This window comes from Pyxicephalus adspersus, chromosome 9 (assembly GCF_032062135.1).
Source record: "Pyxicephalus adspersus chromosome 9, UCB_Pads_2.0, whole genome shotgun sequence".
In the NCBI taxonomy this organism is placed as follows: Eukaryota; Metazoa; Chordata; class Amphibia; order Anura; family Pyxicephalidae; genus Pyxicephalus; species Pyxicephalus adspersus.
This window is the reverse complement of record NC_092866.1, coordinates 19,696,246-19,718,079: the sequence shown is the minus strand read 5'-3', so window position 1 is coordinate 19,718,079 and position 21,834 is coordinate 19,696,246. Positions and strand designations below refer to the sequence as shown.

Sequence of the window (21,834 nt, the reverse complement as noted above, 5' to 3'; positions counted from 1 at the left end):
GTTCAAAAACTCGGGTTAGTAATCAATGAAACTCTATATTTTTGTTTCAAGACTTTTTTCAACTGGAGCAGTTCTACCAGGTTGGTATATTTTTAATTTTGTGGGAAGATATATAAAAATATATAGAAGCATACCCTGTGATAACAGAAATTAGCCTGGGTTTATAAAAGGTACATTGGGCCTGATTTATTAAAGCTCTGCAACACAAGAGAAGTTATACTATCTTGGGAGAATCTGGGTGGTCCAGCAAACCTGGAATGAATTAGGTCAAGGATTAGAGGTACTTCCGGGGACACAAATATAAAACCAGAGACTGGCTCTTTTGTTTAAATTAAATTTGCAGCCTCACACCCCATCTACTCTTGACACACACCAACAAGTTTTAGTAAAATGCCCCAGTGAAAAAGAAGAAACAGGAAAAAATTTATTCTAATTCGATTGATCAACACTACATTGCTCCCCAGTGCCATGCACTCTTATCCCATTGTTATCCAGCCTACTTTTGGAGCATCTTTGAAACGTTATGCATGCAAAAATTATAGTCATCTTTATACATTCAAAACACAGCTGTCAGTATAGTTTTGCATGTATTACCTTTCTCTATCTGCATTTGGCTGTGCGCTTGCAGAATTGGCAGGCAGAACCTCAGTCACATCTGATATGATAGGTCCAGCAGTGGCGGCAGGACTGCTTAAAGCGGATGCTGGATCTGTGGGCGGCTGCATAGATAACATTTCAATAAATACCCAATGTCCAACATGCAGTTGAAACTTAAAAATAATGGGTTATAGACATACAAGACATAATAAAGATTTATTGTACAGCGTTGCATATTATGTTGGCGCTATATAAATCCTGTTTATTAATATTAATAATAATAATAATAAAAAAGATGCCCTTCATACTGCATAATCACCTTTGCATTCTAATTGAAGGATTCAAGGAAGGAGCAATTTTTCTTTTTAGTGTTTTCTAAGACTAGTTATGCAATTAAAAGAAGGTACAGAGGTATTACACCTTATGTCCACAGATTGTGTAGGAAATCCAAGGACTTAATTTGAGATAAAAGAGCAGATAAACCTGATCTATTTACATCAGCACAATAATGGCTACTTTACCTGAAAGCAGGCAACCAAGTTCACAAAAGTGATAAACAATTAGGTATGATCAGTTTGCTAAAAAGTAGATGGGATTAGATGCTTTTTTTCTGAAACTATTGTTTCCGTTCTGAATTTGGTATTCTACAACCTTTTAGAAAAGGAACCTAGTTTATATATAGCAATTATTTTATTAAATTTGATAATTTGACAATCATGTACAGCAAACAAAGTAATCGTGTACCTAGATTTTTAGACAGGTGATGCCATTTTAATAACCTGTAAATCAAAAAAGATTTACTGCATTCCTCTTTATATTCACATTTGTTAGAACCTATTGTCTTAATTGCATTCTGTCCTTGATCTCTTCTCCATCATGAACCATAATTAATATGTTGGCTGGAGTTTGTATAGGGTATAATCTGCAGCCTTTGTTCACTTATAACAAAATGCACCATCCCAGTATTTTACTTATTTGTCCCAAATTCCCAGATATATCACTGTCTAGATTTCCTGTCACTTGTCAAAAAACTTACTGGCATGGCTGGCACATATGCCCTGCAATCACAATGTTGTGTGCACAGTTACCAGGATTAGAAGTACAAAGTAGTGTGTTTATAATAGATTTAATGAACCTTCATACCCCACTTTATATACTGGTAAGCAAAGTATAATCTTTTCTCAAACACAGCATCTAACATTTGAGCATAGATTAAACTTTTGGCAGGCACTTCATCCACCCAATTGATGGAAGAAGACTTTTGTTGTGTCTAAAGGCTTAGGACTTGAGAACGTTCAGTACATTTTTTGTGTACAGGTGACAGGTTATCTTCTTGTTTAACAAGTTTAGCTACACAACTGATGAAGGAAGACATTCACTGCTGTTGTGGTGTGATGAGGCTTAGGAGCTGGGAGGGTTCACTACATTTCTGTGTACAAAATATACAGCTTTCGGCAATGTCCAATTCGTTGAGTGACTCAAATGGATCAATAAATATTACATGTAATGACAGGTTATTTCCCTATTAAAAAGCTTTTCCCAGACATAGGGATAGCTTAGTAGTCAGTAAACCCTGTCATGGTTAGATGATAAAAGAACCTTAACAAGTAATTTCAGTATACAGCGCAAAATATCTAATTGAACCTTGAAAAATATTTTTTGGTCAATGGCCTTCACTGGACAGTGCCATGGCGTAGCAGATGGGAAGTCCAATGCAAAACCCAGCAGTAGGAGTTTGTATATAGAAATAGTCTATATGGAGCTCCAATATATTTGGTCTTTGAAGTGTTCCTTCCATTCCTCTATCCAAAAAAGGTGCATTTATGTCTCACAGAGATGTCCTTCCGGACAGAAGAATGTCGGGAAAGGGGTGTGCAGTAGCTCCCACATTAGTACAAAGTTTTGCTGTCATTGTTGTAGACTCATACTCTGTGTATAGTTTGAATACTTTTCAGCCACTACGTATAGTAAGAGGTTATTTTACTTGACATTTACAATTAGATGAAAAATACATACATAAATGCCTCCATAAGTCTTACATATTCTTACATTTAGAGGCTCATATGGAAATTAACAATTTTTATGTATTAGTGGTTTAGTAAATAAAAACTGGTTTCAGTGCAAGAAACTCCTACAAATCTCTTATGTTTTTTGGGGACTCTAGTCAAAGATCTCACATTTGAGGTCCAGAATATCAGAAAACAAAACTTACTGATTGGATGTAGTATGGGTCTTGTAGGGAGTCCACTGGGAGATGTCTACTAAACTTGGACAGTGGTAAGGCAGAATTTCCATCATCCAACATGAGAGGTCTACAGAGAAACAAACATAGTAAATGTACCATTCTTCAGCATGCATTTTTATAGAGCTAATAAAAAATATTTACTTAGCGCAAGACATGCCATATCAATAGAAAGTAATCCAAATTATTTGACTTTTTACAACTGGGATGTGTAGAAGCAAAGCAGGAAATTCTGGTCCTAGGAATTTGGCTGATATATATTTCACTGAAGTAAGTGGTTGTCTTTGGCATTGAGGGTTAGGGGTTCAGGAAGGGTTATATTAGGATATCAAGAATAGTTAGAGTTGGGGTAAAAGAAAAGTAGGGAGACAGGGAAGGGTAATTAGAGGGTAACAGGGGAAAGTTAGTGTTAGGGTTACAAACAGAACAAGTATGAGAAGGGGTCTTAGGCTAGAGCATCATTCTTTGCATAGAGAGTTCTGAGCTGAATACTACTGGTGATGAAAGTTAAAGTATTGGTAAAGAGGTGTAGCAGGGAGTACTTACGATCATTAACATATTTGGAAATCTCTTTTTTTTTTTGTAGGCTCAACATTTTTATTGTTAAAAAAATCTGTATTTGTCAAGAAAGGAATGCCACGTTAGGTTAGGGTACTAGGTAAATTATTTGAATAGTGTCATCCAAAGTTCTTGATGAGACAATTATCACAATAGGCAAAAAAAAATATTCACTGAAGTATTAATATGGGTCAGTGTGATTGACTGATAGACAATAAGCTAAGTGGTCATTCTTTTCAGGGAAACAAATTCAAAGAGATTTTTGTGTCATGATTGAAGATTAAAGCTGTAAAACTGGTTCTTGCAGTTCACTGGAATGTTTTGCACTTTCTTTTAAACACTACGATTCTTCATTACGTTTGGGATATGTAACACAAGTAGTACATTTTACTATTGCACATTCTAAATAGCAGCATTAACATTTCTTGTGGGCAAAATTGTCCTCCCTAAAGTCATCCACTATGGACGTAAGTTAAATCAAAAGACTGGATCTCCTTCTCTGGGGTCCAGTGACCCAACGAGAAGTGACAATAATTAGATCACTAGTGCCGATGAGCAACAAAATTATGAAAACATGTTAAAACAAAAGTTTTTATTAAAAAAAGTGTAACTGTGATTCTATATTATGTACAACATAATATAGCAGCATGTTGGCTCAGAGGTTAGCACTCTGGCCATTGCAGCGCTAGGTCCAAGGTTTGAATCTCGGCCAGGACACTATCTGCATTGAGTTTGCAAGTTCTCCTCGTGTTTTTGTGGTTTTCCTCTGGGTACCCTGGATTCCTCCCACATTCCAAAAACATACAGTTAGGTCAATTAGCTTCCTCCCAAATTGACCTTAGACTGTATTAAATACATATGACTATGGTAGGGGCATTAGATTGTGAGCTCCTTTGAGGGACAGCTAGTCACATGACTTTAGACTTTGTGATAATTGGTCCTGTGTGATAATTGGTCATGTCCTAAATATTGTTCTTTGGTATTTTGCTGCCAATATCACGCTGGTATTGAGTAAGAGTAAGAGAAATGTGCAGGAGCAGTAATTACATTTCTGGGCATCCTTTATTATATTGTCCCCGCTTAGTATTTACATTTGAATAAAATGTTTGTTACATATAATAATGGGTATACAAATTAATTGCTAGTTTTTGTTATAAGTAAGCATTCAGTATCTTACTTTTTGGGGGTTTCTGTGAGCTGTATAGCTGAACTAATGTACTGTGAGCTGTGGATATAATAATAATAGAAGGGGTTCCCTAAGACCTGAAAGGTATTTTAAGGGTTCCCCATGTTAAAAAGGTTTGATATAAAGGGTACCTATACTATAGCATATGTAAAAGTATTTTGTTGCTTGAAGGCTTCACAATATTGAAAACGTTAGTGACTCATAGCTCCTTTACTCCTGACCAATCAGATTTTATCAGTACTTGTACTTTTATTAGATGGACATTGTCACACTTACCTCTTCTTCACTAAAGGTTCTAAAGCATTATCTACCCTTTAATGGTAACAAATATGTGAATCTGTAATACATCCTGATGAAAGATGACAGTGTGGTGATTACACCTGCTGTAGCATGTTAGCTATTTGGATTTTCAGTTAGAGAGAGGTAGTCTAAAACCAGGAATTCTATATATATGATGTGTGATATCATTATTCCTGTACATGGGACACATGGGGGCTCTATAGGGTGACTGTATAACACCAGGGATCCTGTATATGTTAGTCAGATTTTATGTAATAGCTGCATTCAGGTATACTTTTCACCTAGCATAAAAAGTCATTACTGGGTCATTGTTTCCAGATTCTGCTGCAATATCAATGCCTATCCCTAAGAATAAATATTTATAAAGTCCATGTTTTTAGGAAATGCCCCTGCTATGCTATCTACATGGTTTATTGTCATTTTAAACACTTTGAATGATGTCCTCATCATCGTATTTCTATCCCTTGTATTTCCCTGCTGGACATTTGGCTTTGTTGAGTGTTTCTGGGATGCCAGTCCCTCTCTTTGCCCCCACAATAGTCTTAGGAGCTGAGAGGGCATTTTGTACACAGTATTCTGAAAGCCAGTGGTCAGCAGGTCTGACTCAGCAGGTCCATTCAGGGCTCATCACCACGGTGACCGGGTCAGGTGACCTGCACCCGGGGGCCCCGCTGAGCTTGTGATTTTGGTGGGGAGTTTATGTGAGGGTGGTGATCTCCTGCAGGCACTCACATCTTTCTTTTTATCCCACTGCTGGAGGGGCCCGGAGGCAGCTGGCCAAACAGAAAGTGGATTAACTGTCAGGAAAAAGCACAACATCAGGTATTAGTAACAGAACTCACTGCCCTTTATGTGGTCCGAGAATAGAAAAAACAGAACATCAAGAAAATACACAAATGTGTTGCTGCCTGGTAACAACAACCTGACAAATCTTTTGTTGTGTTTTCAACAAAACATGCAAAATGATAACCAAAATCTTTGGCCCTGACAACCTAAGGAATCCTAAAATCCTGACAATCTTAAAAGCTTAGACGGACACTAGATTTGTTGTTGATTGAGACAATTGTTTGTGAACAGTTCAAGTGAAAATGAAGTAATGGTAGTCCCCGAGTTACATACGAGATGGGGACTGTAGGTTTGTTCTTATGTTGAATTTGTATGCAAGTCAGAACAGGTATATTATTTTAATAAATGCAATTAGGACAGATGTTTGTCTCAACATATTATTAAACAGCGTGGTGTCAGTGTATAAAATTCACACTGTGAGTTAATCACAAAGAAAAAAAGCAAAAAGAAAAGTGGGGCCTAGACATTCATTAACTTCTGGAGCAAGCTGTGCTTTGATATGCAAAAAGAAACAACTGCAGAGTTTGTCTTGGTCATTAAAGAATTACAAGAGGCTGCAGAAAGAGCTAACCCCCTAAGATCACTCACAACCTCAGCTGTGTTTAGCAAAAGACTTCTTTTCCAAGTCATGCAAATGGCCCTCCCCCCTTCAAGCCTCGGTTGTGCACAGAGCCGTTTGTATATAGAAGGCATTCGTATGTCGGATGTCCTTAACCCGGGGACTACCTGTATATAAATTTTTAAAAGCATGTAAGTACAATAATTTCAAAATTTAAGTTACCAATTCTATTTTTTCTAGTTTCTTATTCCCTAACATTTTCACAGGTTTAACTTCAGCTGCATATTGTAGCAGAAGTAGAAGCCTGAGACTTGATTGTTTGACACATTGGAATTTTAGTATAGCTATCTTGTGTTTAGCGATAAGTCTGCTTAATTAAGACATCTGCTGTTTCCACTTTTCCAGCATGAACAGGACAATGATGATTTCTAGACATTCATTAACTTCTGGAGCAAGCTGTGCTTTGATATGCAAAAAGAAACAACTGCAGAGTTTGTCTTGGTCATTAAAGAATTACAAGAGGTTGCAAGAGGGAGCAAAACATTTCTTCTGCAAGTCATGCGAACCGCCCTGTTTGTATCTAGGAGTTGTCTGTATGTCGGATGTCCTTAACTAGGGGACTACTTGTTTAAGTGAAAGTGCCATGTAAATGATTGCTGACCATTCATCTGATCATTAATGCTGTGTCAAAACATATTCACCTTTTCTACCACTTAGTCTTCTACTATATGTGGGTGCAACTTTAATCCTTTTATAAATAAAAAAGATTATTGAATAATGAGCAAGATCTGTGTGCCTTCTTCCAGGTACTATACTAACATTCCCTATAGTAACATTCGGAGAGCTGCAATTATTATTGGCATTGGCTAATTTTACCATAATGGAAATACTATGAGTGGTTTCAGAGAGTTACCAGTGCCAAATCATAGAGTTTGTTTTGTTTCATTCTGTATACACACCTTTCTATCCAGTTCTACGCTCAATCAGGGTCCTTATTGGCTTGCAAATACTTTTTGTTTACAGTCCTTGAGTACTGCTTGGACCAGAAAAGAAGTGGGGGACAGAGAAAGTCTTAGCAGGTAGTTTAGAGCAGTATTTCTCAATCAGGAGTCTGCCAAAGGTTCCTAAAGCAATTTGTAATTCCAAGGTCAGTTTAACTCAGCATTCGCCAACCTGTGGTCCGCGGCTCTGGTCGGTGCACTCACGAGTGGGGTCAGGAGAAGGACCGTGCTGGGGGGGCGCACCGGCCAGAGCCACGAACCATGTCCCCAGTGCAGTTCCCAGGCTTAGGAAAGTGGGCAGGCTGTGTCTCTGACCACAACCCGCCCACTCTCCTATTGCAGGCTCGGATCCGCGATAGGAGAGTGGACGGTTTTGACGTAATGACGTCACTCTGGGGAAGGTTTCTCCCCCTTTGAGTGACACCTGGCTCCCCGCACATGCGCAGTCTGGAGTCGTGATTTTACTGGTCCGCAGGATTGAAAAGGTTGGCGACCACTGGTTTCACTGACACCATTGATATTTTTGGCTATCAATAAGGGTGACATTTTTTCCACTGGCCACCAATAAAAGAGACATTCTTCCTAATGACCATCATACTAATGTACTGTCAACTATGGATATAGTAATTATAGGAGGGGTTCATTGAAGACCTGAAAGTCAATTCAAGCATTCCCCATGTTAAAAAGGGTAAGAAACACTGCAGCTCTCGCACTGATAAAGGCCGAATGAGACACTTTTTTCATACTGGTCTGTGGGCTTCCTTTCATCCCATTTTTCCTATTTCACACATATTAAAATCCTTCATTCATAAATAACATGACACTGATGGGGACTATACACTCATTTTAAATAGATGAATATTTATTTATGCAATTATTACTCCCTTTGCAGATTCTAAAAATTCTTAGACTATTTATAAAGTAAATATAAACCGTAACTAGATGGTGTTTAGTTTTCCAAAGAACTGTTTATTATTAACAATCACTTTGTTTTGATTTGTTACATTCTTTTTAAAAATACTGTTTTACTTTTTTAAGCTTTTTTAGACTGCACATCGTTGCTGTTTTCAGACAGTGGCAGGTATTACAGAAGCACAATTAGGAATCAGTTGTCCCACAATAATGGAAAGCACAAATCAGGAACATCAGGTATTTTTTTTAATTACAACTGCAAACTAAAAAAAAGATTGGAATTTATTTTAACATTACATTAATACGTTAAAGTCATATTTTTGTGCTGGGATTAGACCTACTCTAAGTGTTAGATAAGATCTGTCCATCAGCCTGAAAACATTTTTGATTACTTTTACCATACTTTAATACGGCTTGGACCAGAGAAGGAGTGGGGGCAGAACCCACAAAAGCTTGTCCTATAAAAAGTTTTATGAACAGGACTTAGCTGTGTTATTCAACATTTTAGAGATACTGTGAGTGGCTAGCACTCTCAACTTGCAGCAATAGGGTTTGACTCTTGGCCAGGACACCATTTGCATGAAGTTTGTATCTCCCCCCATCTATGTCATGTTATTTACAAGTAAAAGATAATAGTATGTATGAAGCAAGAGAAGATCAGGTTGAAGGGAGTATGAGTAAAATGTTTTGCTGGTGACCCAAACTGGTCTAATTCAGGTCGTGATCAGTGTGGAACCTGCAGTTAGTGACAGGAGCTGGATTTTTTTAGATACTTGTTCATTCCCTGCTTAGACCTGTTTAGGTCTCTGATCCTAGCACCTACCCTAGGGAAATCTTCCAGCACTGATTTAGCTCACTGCTACGTGCAAAGGTCATATATGTGATCACAACTGACCTCCTCTGCTCTTTTGGCTACTTTTCTTTCTTTCTATTCTCAATACCTCCTCTTCCCCCTTCTCTGTATTCAGGTCTTGCTGGTTCTTGCTTTCTCTTCCAGTCTCTCTGTCTCCTTTTCCATTATCTGACACATTATCACTAGAAAACCATTATACAGCCCATAGTTTGTGCGGTGCACGTTCCTTAGCCCACAAGAAACTTGTCATGACTTTTTCATATTGTTAGAAGGAAACTAAATGGTACAATTTTATGTATGTACTAAACTGTACAATTTTAACCACCATGCTTCTCAAGAAGCTCCAGCATGTTTTTATTTTTATTAGGCCATGTTCCTATATCTTTCTTATTTATTTATTTTATATGGCAATTCAAACACATGTATATCAGTTTTGCAGACTTGTTTTTAAAGGTGCATAGCCAGATAATTATTTTTATGCCTTAGATCAGCAGATTATCAAGTCTTGAAGTCAGGATTAGGATGACAGCCAGTGCACCCTCAAAAAAAAGTTAGTATTTGTGGTTACTATATTTATTGCCTGATTGTTCCTTTTACATGCACAGTATGTCCTAGGAGCCTGAAATGAGGTGTAGGTATATGCAGCCCTAGACAGAACAAATTATTACAATTGTATAATGAGGTTCTAGAATGAAGATTACCAAAAACTCACCTTGTTAATAATTTTCTGCTGCTGGGAGTGGTTCTGTCTGAGAGAAACAACTTCACGCCATAGTACCTCATTCTGCCTAGCAATAAAAGAGAATTGATGATTAATATAAGCAAATTTATCCCAGCAATCAACAATCTAAAAGTGTATTGTTTCTTATAGAAGATGTGGTCAACATCATTTAGTTTGTCAAAGAACTGTTTATCCTGAAATATTGTCTTGTTTTGATTTTTTTTCCCCTAAAATACAGTTTAACTTTTTCCAACTTTTTAGTAAAACTTTTTGCAAATTTCAAAAGTATAACTTTAGTTCTGCTTTAGATATGGGAAAGGATCTGTCACAGTTTATTCTGATAGTTTACACAAATAATCTGAGCACTATTTACCAATCCATTCAGAGGAATTTGGTTAAGACATTAAAGACAACACTGCCCCCAGTTACTGCCAATGCCTAATGCTCAATGCTGGTGATTTTCTGCCTGAGATGTGGATAATAAAAAGAATCAGGAGTGCTAAATGTTTAATATCCATTTTATGTTTAATCCTAATTTGGTCCTCAGTTTAAAGCTAAACTCCAATCTCACCTTTTAAAAGGCACAGTTGCTCTCCTGTACTGAAATTGCATATACCGATTTCAATGCAAACTGTAAGCTTCAGATGGAGCCTGTTTTTTGGCTGAAGGACATTCAGCATTTAATTACTTAGCAGTTAAAAGTAGTTAAACCACTTCATTGGTTTCATTAGGAAAAGGTAAACCCCCTGACAGTAAGGCTGGATTCCCAATTGTCCTGTGCATTATTGAACGGATGCTAATCCACACTACGTATTGCATTATTGTGCATTTACTGGGGCTACCAAAGCAAGCCAGCAAGACTAAAATTGCAGTGACCCTTTGTCCACGAAATATACATTACCACAACACAGTGATGAAAACCTAATACTAGGCTCCTTCACACAACATGCATCAGTCAATACTTTCCCAACAGTACCAACGCATGACTTTCTTTTGCCATTTTATACCAGTGTGTGCCTTTGTGTGCTTTAAGAAAATAGATGTCCAGTGTTTTATTCCTCCGCAATGAATGTTAGGCAAAAGGAAAAGTATTGTGTAAACTTTAAAAAAGAAAAAATATATATGCACAACAACACAAGCAAAAATTACCATGTGCATAATATGTGCATGTCAGTGCAGCGCAAACTGTGGTACGAACCTAACCTAAAACATTCTCTGCAAAGCACATTTTTTGTACTTTATGTTATAGGAGGTGTTGGGGTGTCTCAATTAGATCACATAAGTTATTATGAATTCAGGGACAAGTTCAGTGCAGTATCAATCTGAAAAAAGTGTGATTAATAATAGCACTTCTCTTGGATGGCACTCTTGGAGTTCAGTGTAGTATACAGCTTTACACAAATCAAGATATTAAAAATGTTACAACCTATTTAAAACATTCGGACTGATCCTGTTTGGTTGGAGTCATGCTTTATCTGTATTCACTTCTATAACTGACAGTTATGATGTACCAAGTAAAAACAGCTTCTATATTTAGTTTACATATGTTTGAAGTAAAACAATTCCAGAACTGTTTATTCCTAAAATTAATTTAGGTTTATGTTGCCATTTTTTTTGTAAAAGTTACAACAAGAATTCTTATTTGATAAAGTAAAGGGTGAAGTGCAAAACAAATACTGATAATCAGCCAATCAGAAATGTTATAATCAAAGGTGAAATGCTAACGTAGCTTTGGCTTATCGCCCTATGCACAGGACCATTTGTCCTTCATTTATTTAACCCAAATATGGCTGTTCGAATTCGGATAGACCTGACGGCGCAAATTCGCGTGTAAAAAAAGTGTTAAAAAAATGAATGTTAACTTATGTAACTAACTTATTTTTTTACAGGTTATCCCACAATGACAGGATGATTCCCACAGCTGCACAGCCGTGGGAATCCTCCTGTCAGTGTTTGATCCCGGGCACTAGCGGTTAAATGGGGACAAGTTGCGCATTTATCACCTCTAGTGCTTTGTGATTGGCTGAGGAAAGGTAAACCCTGATGACAGCTCAAGCGTCATCAGGATTTTCCTTTCCCCAGCCAATCACAGAGCACTAAAGGTGAATAAATGGGGAGACTTGTCCCCCTTTAGTTTCTAGTGCCGGAGATCTTCTCAATAAATGCGGCAGCATTCATTGAGAACAGTGTGCGATCCACAGCACTAGAGGTTAATTACCCTCTTTTGCCGGGATTCTTCTCAATGAATGCAGCCACGGCCAGCATTAATTGAGAACAGTGTGCGATCCCTGGCACTAGAGATAAAATGGGGACAAGTCTTCCCATTCAAAACCTCCAGTGCCCTCTGATTGATTAAGGAAAGCTTTCCTAAGCCAATCAGGGAGCACTATCCCTATTTCTAGATAGAGTTTCTCTATCCAGGAACATAGGACTCCTGTGTTCTTAAATAGAGAAACTCAATCCAAAAACCCATAAAACTAGTAAAGAGTTGCAAGAGCAATCAGGGGAGCCGAGCTGTCAGCTCTGCTCTCCTGATTGCTCTTGCAGTTCTTCACAGTCCCAAAAATTAACCCAAATTTTCCCATTGACTTCAAATTCGGCATTCGATCACCTGAACAATATCCCCCTATTAGATTGAATAGCTGTCGTGAGTGAGATATTCGACCAACACTAGTAACCAGTATTCAGGAAATCAGTTTCTATAAAAGCAGATTGTAACACTTTGTATTTTCATCTTCAGTGATGTTACTAGCTCTAAGTGAACTAATATGCTGCATTTTCAGGAATGTGAATTCCAGTATTACGGTATAACATTTTTATATATATATTTAAAGGGTTATAGTGCTATGCAAGAGATAAATTACAACGTCTGACACTGACAAAGTATGTTGGTTTACATTTCACATGTGCATTAAGCAAATTGGCACAACAACAGCCCTTGGCAAACCACACATTATACATATTTGCGCATTTATCTGTGTTAAGGAGTGGTTAGCAGTATCTAGAGGGAAGCATAAAGTCAAATATTCCTCCTACTGTGGGGTAATGGGTCTTCTCTTTCCATAATTTCCATTCCAAATCCCATTGTAAAAAAACATACATTTTAGATGGCATGTAATTAAACACCGTATAACAATAACTTTAAATTAAGGCTTTATGTTTACACTGACCATGAGGTTGTGGTGCATTTATTGCTTCCTCATATCTCTGGGGATATGCTTCATATGGCTTCTCCCCGTGGCAGCCCCATAGAGAATGAATGGGGGTGACAGTGAGCAGTGCTAATACCACTCACTGCCACAGCATAACCAAAGCTGTGTTGCAAGTGACAGAGTGGCTGGCAAGGTGCCAGTCGTTGGGTACTTTGCAGGATCGCTCAATCGCGATGCAGGTCTGAAACTTCTCTTGCTATTTTAACATCTACTTTGGCAAAGTTTCCTTTCCCTTTAGTATATCTTTTCTGTTCAGTAAATCAAACCCAATGTGTTGCTTCCACTTGAGCAACCTAAGCAGTTTTGACTTTAAAGGTGAAAAGAGGAAGCAGTTGCCATGCTGTTATATACTGCTGCTCTTCACTGCCTAGTGCAGGGACATAAAACTAGGGTTCTATAGCCAGAGACAATCAACTCCTTTCTTTTTACCAACTTTCAGTTCTTATATTTATCATCCTATAACCTCTGCTGGGCACTAAGGAAGACTGTGTGCTCTCTAGAACTTACCTAAGATCACCATCTTCCATACTTATGTTGTGTTTATTGGATGATATAGCTAAATAGTTACGATTAAAAGAAAAAGCAAAAAATAAAAACTGCTAGTAATAACTTCATAAAGTCATTGGGGTTCTGTTACCAAATGAAAATAGGCTGTTCACATAGCAAAGCGAATTATACCCTTTTAAGAAATATTGTACATAGATTAGTAAATGAGATGAAGATCTGTTGAATGAAAACGTCCAATCATGTGCAGCAAAAATCCATTTTTTTCAACTTCCTTGCACGTGATTGGGTATTCCTTGATGATAAATAATACTACATTAATTAAGCTGAATGAATTATCCCCTTGCAATGTGATAGTTTACCTTGGTAAGTGGACAGCCTAAATTCCATTAGTAAATCAGCCCCATTGTCTACATGATGTTCCCTGTAGTCCAAGTATTGTGCTATAGTACCTCGGGTTTTAGTATGCATGCTAGCACTCACTGTTTCATATCTTGCATCTGGCACTCTGTGTTCTCTTGTTGATTCCTCAGGGTCTGAACTTCATACAAGAGTCGGCTCACATCCTCATGGCGAAGTTTGGTTTCTTCACTCTTCACAACAGACACCTGTGTGTAATCACAATTAAATATACAGTTTATTACCTTTTTGACATTTTATTTGAGATTAATGTATCCAGTGCAGAAATTTCAGAGTTGTGCAGATGTCAGTGAGTTATACACCTATCAGCTTCCATATGGGACATTAGGATACCAATATATGACTTTGTAATGGCATTTCTGATGAGAAGATAAAGGATAGCTAGGACTGCAACCTATTTTATGGTTGGGTTTTGAGTCCCTGAACTTTCTCATATTTAGAATTATCTGTAATTAAAATACATGACCTTTCACTGTACATTTTCCTTGTTTTTAGAAAGTTAGCCCTTGTAATTGTAAATGTTCCTTAAAGTAACAATTGGTTCTTGCAGATTTTAACATATCTATCTTAACATTTTATGCCACAGAAATGTTATCTTTCCAGATTGTCTTATATTTGACCTTTGAACTTCTCCAGTCACAAAAGTCCCTACGTATAAAAATAAATAAATAAATAAACGATTGGATCTAAGAAGTTGGCTTTCCTGACATTTCAAGCAATTGGATTTCAGCTGGCCAGCAGAATGAAAATATTAAAAGCAAAGTAACTGGTTCTTGTTACAGCACCATTAGTTTTAGGTGACACAGTAATTCATCTACAGAAGCCTCAGAACTTTAAAAATGTATGTTTCAGCTAATGGTGTGATTGGGCCTTTGATCAGTTTACCCCTAACATTATATGGCTATTAGGTGTCTGCTAAAGTCAGGTTAGTCCCACTAGTGTATGTTTCCAGACAGCCTTCCTAAATACCGCCATTGCTAAATGATAAAGATTACGTTATATTTTTAGTGTTATTATGTGATCTCAATGTATGCAAAATTAGGAAATTTATATGGTTGGATTGTTTTTAATCAATAGCCTATTACGTTCTGCTGTATGTAGAAACTAATCTAAGGCTTCAAATTACTGTCATACAGGATAATACCAGTAAATAATAATGTAATGCACCTAGTCTTGTGTTCACACACTACCTATGGTTTATATGTATATCAAGGGGAAATTAATAATGTTTTTCAGATGCTGCCAGTTCTCTGCCTGTAAGTAACCACACTGAAAGTACCTACAGTAAACTGCCTCCATCCTTTATGTGCATCTGCTGTAAACTATTCAATCTCTCCTTACAGAGAGACAGAAGGCAATGCTACATCAAGCCTAATTTTACCTTTTACCTGTTGCATGCAGGCCACTCTAAAGAGACAGTTAATTAGCTGGGAAATCAACTTATTGATTGCTTATGAAAACATTTTGTACTCATACAGTCTATTGATTTCACAAAACTGCACACAAAATGAGTAATGAGAGTTGTGTCCTTATGATCAGTAAAACATTTCTAATTACAGTTCTAGAGGAATCAACATTATTATTTTGTTAACTTTCATATATAGAACTGTGTTTCATTGATCATATCATTTTTTGCCTAACAATATAAGGGTATTGCTGATTCTTAAATCCCCCTTTTTTAAAAACTATTTTATGAAAAGAAGAAGCACCCAATAATGCACCTGTATTTCACAATAAAGTAAACAAAAATACAATTGTTATGGCCACCCAAAGGTATCCTAACCTGATATAAGGAGTGGATAGGATAAACAGTTAAGAAATGCAGGCACCTTGGGATGTCTGCAAGCACGTGTTTTAATCTTCAGATCACATCTTGTGTTCCTTGGATTGTAGACTATACACTAAGATATATACTTTTAAACTTCGTCCATTTCTCCTCCTGCAGCTAAACTCATAATGCTGTCAAATGTCAATGTTTCTGTTGCCTATTAGGTCTGTCACCAAGACAGGAGATGAGGGTAAATTTTGAACTCAGGATACCTCTTTAATGAAGAACTGTCTTGGACTGGAGTTTTCCAGCCAGGATTCCATGGAACCCTAATGTTCCCCCAGAGGTTGCTAGGGATTCCTTGAACAATTACCGAATTTGTGCCTTTCGGCTCAGTTCAACTGACACCAGTGATCTTTTTGACTATATGTAAGGCTGACATTCTTCCCACTGCCCAGCAATGTAAGAGGCATTCTTCCCATTGGCCACCACACTAATATACTGTTAAGCAGCATACACATGTGCAATTATAGTCGTTGGAAAGGTTCACAAGCTGTGGATATAGTGATTATAGCAGGGGTTCCTTGAAGACCTAAGATAAGTCTTGAAGATAGGCTCTGAAGCACTAGCAAGCAGCACAAGATACATGTTCTTCAGTTACCTTACACATTTTTAGGCCAGATAAGTGTATATTTAATACCCTAAAAATTACCAACTGACCCTTAACACTGACTCAACTCAATAATAAAAAAACTCTATCTAGGTATAATCCAAAACACAATGCCACACCACAAATACACCATTAATACGGTATCAGAATAAAACAGTTGAAGGGTTTTTTAATCATCATTTAAATACATACTTACATTAAAAGCAGTTTTTATTGTAATAACATGAATGACCAGTGGCAACAATGACAATATGTCAAAAGATATTACAAAATAATGTACAGTAGCATCAATCACATATCTCCACCTCCAATTTAGCTCAACTCGTTTCACGGTTATAAAGCTTCTTCAGGAGCATATAATCAGTGGAGAGGTTACATGTTTTAGTGATAACATGCCACTGATCACGTGATAATAAATTCCCATCCTAAAAATCTCATCCACAGCAGGCAACCAGAAAGACGCAAAAAAGTGAAGCCCAGGACAAGCTCCAAAACCAAAAAATGTCCACAGTTCGGAGATAGATTGTTACTGTGAGCTTGCTCTGCTAGTGCAGCCACATCCACCCCAGCAATTGGTTAGATCTATCAGTTAATATAAAAAGAATCCCCTAACTGTAACATAATCCTTTGCCCCCTTCATAGATTCCAATAGATTTATCCCTAAATGTCAAAACATTTCCCCCACGGGGCTCTTATTGTATCCAGATTTCAAAACCAAAATCAAATACATATATTATCCAAAATATAATTTTACATTTTATCGTCTTCCATAAAAACTTTTTACTGGGTATTAGTTAATAAAGTTTCACTTTGGAAACAGCAACCTATTCTTGCATATGTGCTGGCTCTCAATCCCTTCTGTCACTGACAGCTTGGTTTCTCATTGAAGATCCTAAAACAATCATTATGGGATTGCTATGAGCAGACTCAAAACTGCAGGCCTTCTGGTAGCACCTTGTCAGCAGCTCGGTCATTTGCACCACAGAACTGGTTCTTAAAAAACAGAGTTGGCAGATTCGACAGCAGGTGGCAGTAGATGGTACTTTATTGCTCACTGCTGCCCCCATTCATGCTATATGGGGCTGCCTCTGGTGGAAGATACTTGTAGCATCTCCCCAAAAAACAGTTCATTGGCATGAGAAAGCTGTAACTGCATCGCAGCCTAAAAAAAAGTCCTCATTAAAATTTAAAATAAAAAAAGCCTTTAGTCTGACATCAAACACTGCAACTTTGAGGCTGCAGTGGCATCTAAGGTGCCCACAGTTTAAATTAAAGTGAAACTGTCAATAGTTTAAAACTAATTAAAAAAAATCAATTTACATTTTTCAGCCCATAGTGGAAAAAAAGAGTTTTTAATCATGTATCAAAAAAGTAAAAAAGTGTTTCAAGTTCACCAATGCATGATAATTTGGTCTGAGCATCTATTTGTAAGTTACCTCTGGTCATAAAAGAGTTAAAGAAAACTTCTGGCTATTGTATCATTTCTAGCAATACATATTAATAACCTTTTAGTATTATTATTATTATTGATAAACAGTATTTATATAGCGCTAACTGTTGCGCAGCGCTGTACGTTAAATAGGGGTTGCACATGACAGACAGATACAGACAGTGACACAGGAGGAGGGGAGGACCCTGCCCAGAAGAGCTGACAATCTAAGAGGTGACGGAAGTAGCACAGATTAGGAGGCGGGCAATAACAATTAGTTTAGGGTAACAATTTAATGTTTAGAGCTAGACGTACTAAATCATTTTCTGAATCTTTTTGTTTTGTTTTTTTTTATTATTTAAAACTAAAGCCGCATACACACTTGCAAATATAGTCTATGCAAAGGAGAGGGGGAGAACAACAGAGCAGCACCCTGCTGCACGCTCTCCCCTTTCACTTGCATTATGATTGTTCGTCGTTTATCGTCTGTGGATCTGCCAGGACGGTCGTTCGGACGATGCGCGCTGTACACACTTCAGATTCACGTCTGATATCGGCCCTGAGCTAATTATTGGGCGAGAACCATTGGAAGTGTGTACCTAGCTTAAGTTTCCTGTCTGCAAAACGTGATAATTCAAATTGATTAACACAATACCCTGTACTGTGGATCATGCATTTAGACAATACAAATATAATATGTAGATCTATACTAAGAAAGCCAATTTCATAACAAAGAGTTGTAGTACATCTAAATATCCTGACTTTTACATAAATATTTTCTCCACAAGGCCCAGTACAACATAAAAGATTCTCCTCCACTGGTTGCAAAAAAAAAATCACCACTTTAAATACTCTGTTCAGCAAAAAACAATCCATTAACTACAATAGACACAAAGTAAAAAAGAGCCTGCACAACATAATTCCCCCTCATTATGCTGCACAATATAACTGAACAACGATTCACAAACATATAATAAACTTTTCTTCAAAGTACACAATACTGCTGATCTCCCCAGTTGGTACACCTGAAAAACAATGAATTAAAGTCACTGTTAGTGCTTTAGGCATTAGACTTGTGTTGATGGCATCAGTTTGATATCATTGAGAGGTCTCTGTGATCATTTAGAACAACGGTCGCCAACTGATGGTCCGCGAGAAAATTATGGTGGTCTGCGGCTCTGGCCAGTGTACCCCCAAGCGTCCCCTGTAGAAAACCCCGGGCTCAGGGAATTGGGCATGGTATATCATCATGACGTCACTATGGGGGAGGTTTCTCCCCCTTAGAGTGATACCTGGCTCCCCACGCATGTGCGGTCAGGAGCCGGTGATTTTAGTGGTCTGCGGGAGCGAAAAAGTTGGTAACCACTGATTTACAATACATTGACAAATACAATTGGCCTCCTTTTGACATGCTTTAAACCTGTTCTGAATTGTCATAGACATCCCAGTCGATGTCAGGGAAGGTTCTAGTTTATCCAGGTCATGATATATCTATTAGTAGTTAGATGCATACTTGTTCTGGAAATGTTGTGGATGTCTCCGAGCTAATTTATCAGTTCTACCAGTGTAAAATAACCCCAGCAATTATATAACTTAATATACCCCAACATATACCCCAGCAATTATATAACTGGGAACATATGCCCGTACAAAAACTGACTATTCCCAATGGGCTCTGAATGGAGGACAATTTAAATTTAGGATCACCAGCCCAACATATAATATTGCCCGGTTCCTTAACACAGTCCTCCTCCTTCATCTAATCAATTTCTGATATAACCAAATAATTACAAGTAAAACTACACATATTTACCAATAAAGTAAAGCGATTTATTTAGTAAAACCACATTACATATTTTACATTTAAGATTATCAGTCCTTATAGTTACTGGTGTATATACCATCACAGTGTCTCATATGGTTGCCATACAAATTGGAGACAGGAGGGACATTCAGTTATCAGTCATCCCCAAACATCACTCTCAATCAAAGTTCAGTGATTGCTAGCTCAAGTTTAAGAAACCCTTTCTATTTTTCCAGGCAATAATTCACAAAGCAGAGTCTAGCTGCACATCTGATGCACATCAGATCTGATTTTATTTCCTGCCTGCATTCTCTTGTATTTTAGAACTGAACTAACAAATAAAATGTAGCGATTAGTGTAAAAACAAATTTTTTTGTCACACCTCTTTATTATATTATGACAAATGTCAATTACAGTAAGAAAAAAATAACCTATAGTTATAACAGGTGCCTCTATGTCATAGATTAGGTTATACCTATAATCATTTTCTAGGAAGTGGGCACTGGTAGCGCAGACAAACATAAAAAATAGTTATTGTACTAGATTTTGTCTTTGTTTTTTGAAGTAGTTGCCTAAACACACTGTTTTTGAGGACAACAGAAACACATGTTCTTTATATAGTACTGATCAGTACCTTCATTGATGTACAGGTGGAGGTAGTACATGGATCACACACAAGAATCATGGCTGCCTAGATCCAGGATGTAAGTAACCCCAAAAGTTAAGCTGCCTTTACATTGCTTATGGTCTGCACCCACCACTTACCACCACAGTAGATGAACTCCTTTATTAGAAAAATGGGTGTATAAAGGCTCACTTACTGGAAAACTCCAATGTGGATGATGTTTGAAACCAAAAAAGCCATGGACCACTGGTCATCAAGGTAAAGAGGGCATTAAAGACTCCCAATGACCACATATGCAAATCTATTGTTCCACACAGAAAGGTGTCTGGTTGAGGAGTACCGAGCAACAGACCCCTCCTAAATTTGTGTTACAGGGACTAGAATTTACCTCCTGAGTACAATGTAAACTTGCAACATTTGGCTTACTTTTCTTTTGATGTGCTCCAATAGATGTTCATGCCCTTGCAAGAAGTACAGATGTTGAAATTCAGTGTCATCTCTCTCTGGCTTTACTAGTCCACCTTGCTCGATGTTCACCACCTTTCTGAAGCCATCTACATAGAAAAACAGTATTACTGTCTTAAACTTGTTGTGGAGAATTAACCTAATTAACCACCTGGGCGTTACACTGAGGTCTAGATTTCTGTTCCAAAAGCGGTACACTGTTTTTCATGAAATTTTTTTTTTAAATTGTAGACTTGTAACTTAAAGAAATATGTCTGAACAAGGGTCTAGTAGATATCATGAATATAAAAAATGTTTGAAACACACAATCATGTAAAAAAAAATACTTTTAATAAAATTAAAATACACAAAAATCAGCTTAAACAAGAATACATAAATAAATGAAAAATACTGAAAATGCGATTCGGTATTCGGTATACTGTATAGTAATATATTTTTCTAAAACACCTCCCTAATGTCCATCACATACCTATAGACAAAACCACATAAATATATTTTGTATTATTTTGTATTGGACTGGATACAGAACTTTGTATTGAATCCAATACAAAATATTTGAATTTCACGCTACAACCCCCATCGACGGGCGCATGCACGCGAACGCCAGGTATTCTAATTCTTTCCAAACTTCTGTACTTCCATGCAAAAAGTGTTAAATTTTTTGCATGGAAATTTATTTTAGATTGTAGGCTATAATTCACCGAATTACTCAATAATTACTTATAATTCACTGATTTACCGCATAACTCACTGAAATATGTCCAAAATTTTATAAATTTAATAATAACATTTTTTTTATAAAACATAAAAAGAATCTTTAAAAAAAATCTTTAAAAAAAAGTTTATAATGTAATGTACCTGTACAGTAGCCTATATAATATACATATAATACAATTATAAATATATTATATAAGGATTTCCTTGTATTGAACTCAATACAGCTTTTTTGTATTGAGTTCAATGCAAAGGATTTTGAATTTCCCGCCCCGCCTCCCGCCCACACCGACACATGCAGCGAAGTCACCGGGAAACCCCGGTGATCGTCACTGCACTCGCCGGATGAAGTCAGAAGACGGAAGACGTGTCCGGAAGAGCTGAGGGGGGAAGGTGAGTATTTTTTTTTTAGAACGGATCATCACAGCGGGGACCAGGTAAGTGAGGG

At 37.2% G+C, this 21,834-nt stretch overlaps 1 protein-coding gene across 1 annotated transcript in view; it reads right to left on the bottom strand.

Moving 5' to 3' along the window:
- The window catches only part of HSF4 (heat shock transcription factor 4), a 41,663-nt gene that overhangs the window by 10,208 nt on the left and 9,621 nt on the right, over nt 1-21,834 (bottom strand). Inside the window, exons 3-8 of the mRNA XM_072422865.1 lie at nt 20,634-20,761; nt 13,975-14,099; nt 9,767-9,842; nt 5,616-5,680; nt 2,810-2,909; nt 595-719 (exon numbers count right to left, since the gene is read on the bottom strand). Coding sequence (XP_072278966.1) covers nt 595-719; nt 2,810-2,909; nt 5,616-5,680; nt 9,767-9,842; nt 13,975-14,099; nt 20,634-20,761 — 619 coding nt within the window. The remainder of the gene's footprint in view (nt 1-594; nt 720-2,809; nt 2,910-5,615; nt 5,681-9,766; nt 9,843-13,974; nt 14,100-20,633; nt 20,762-21,834) is intronic.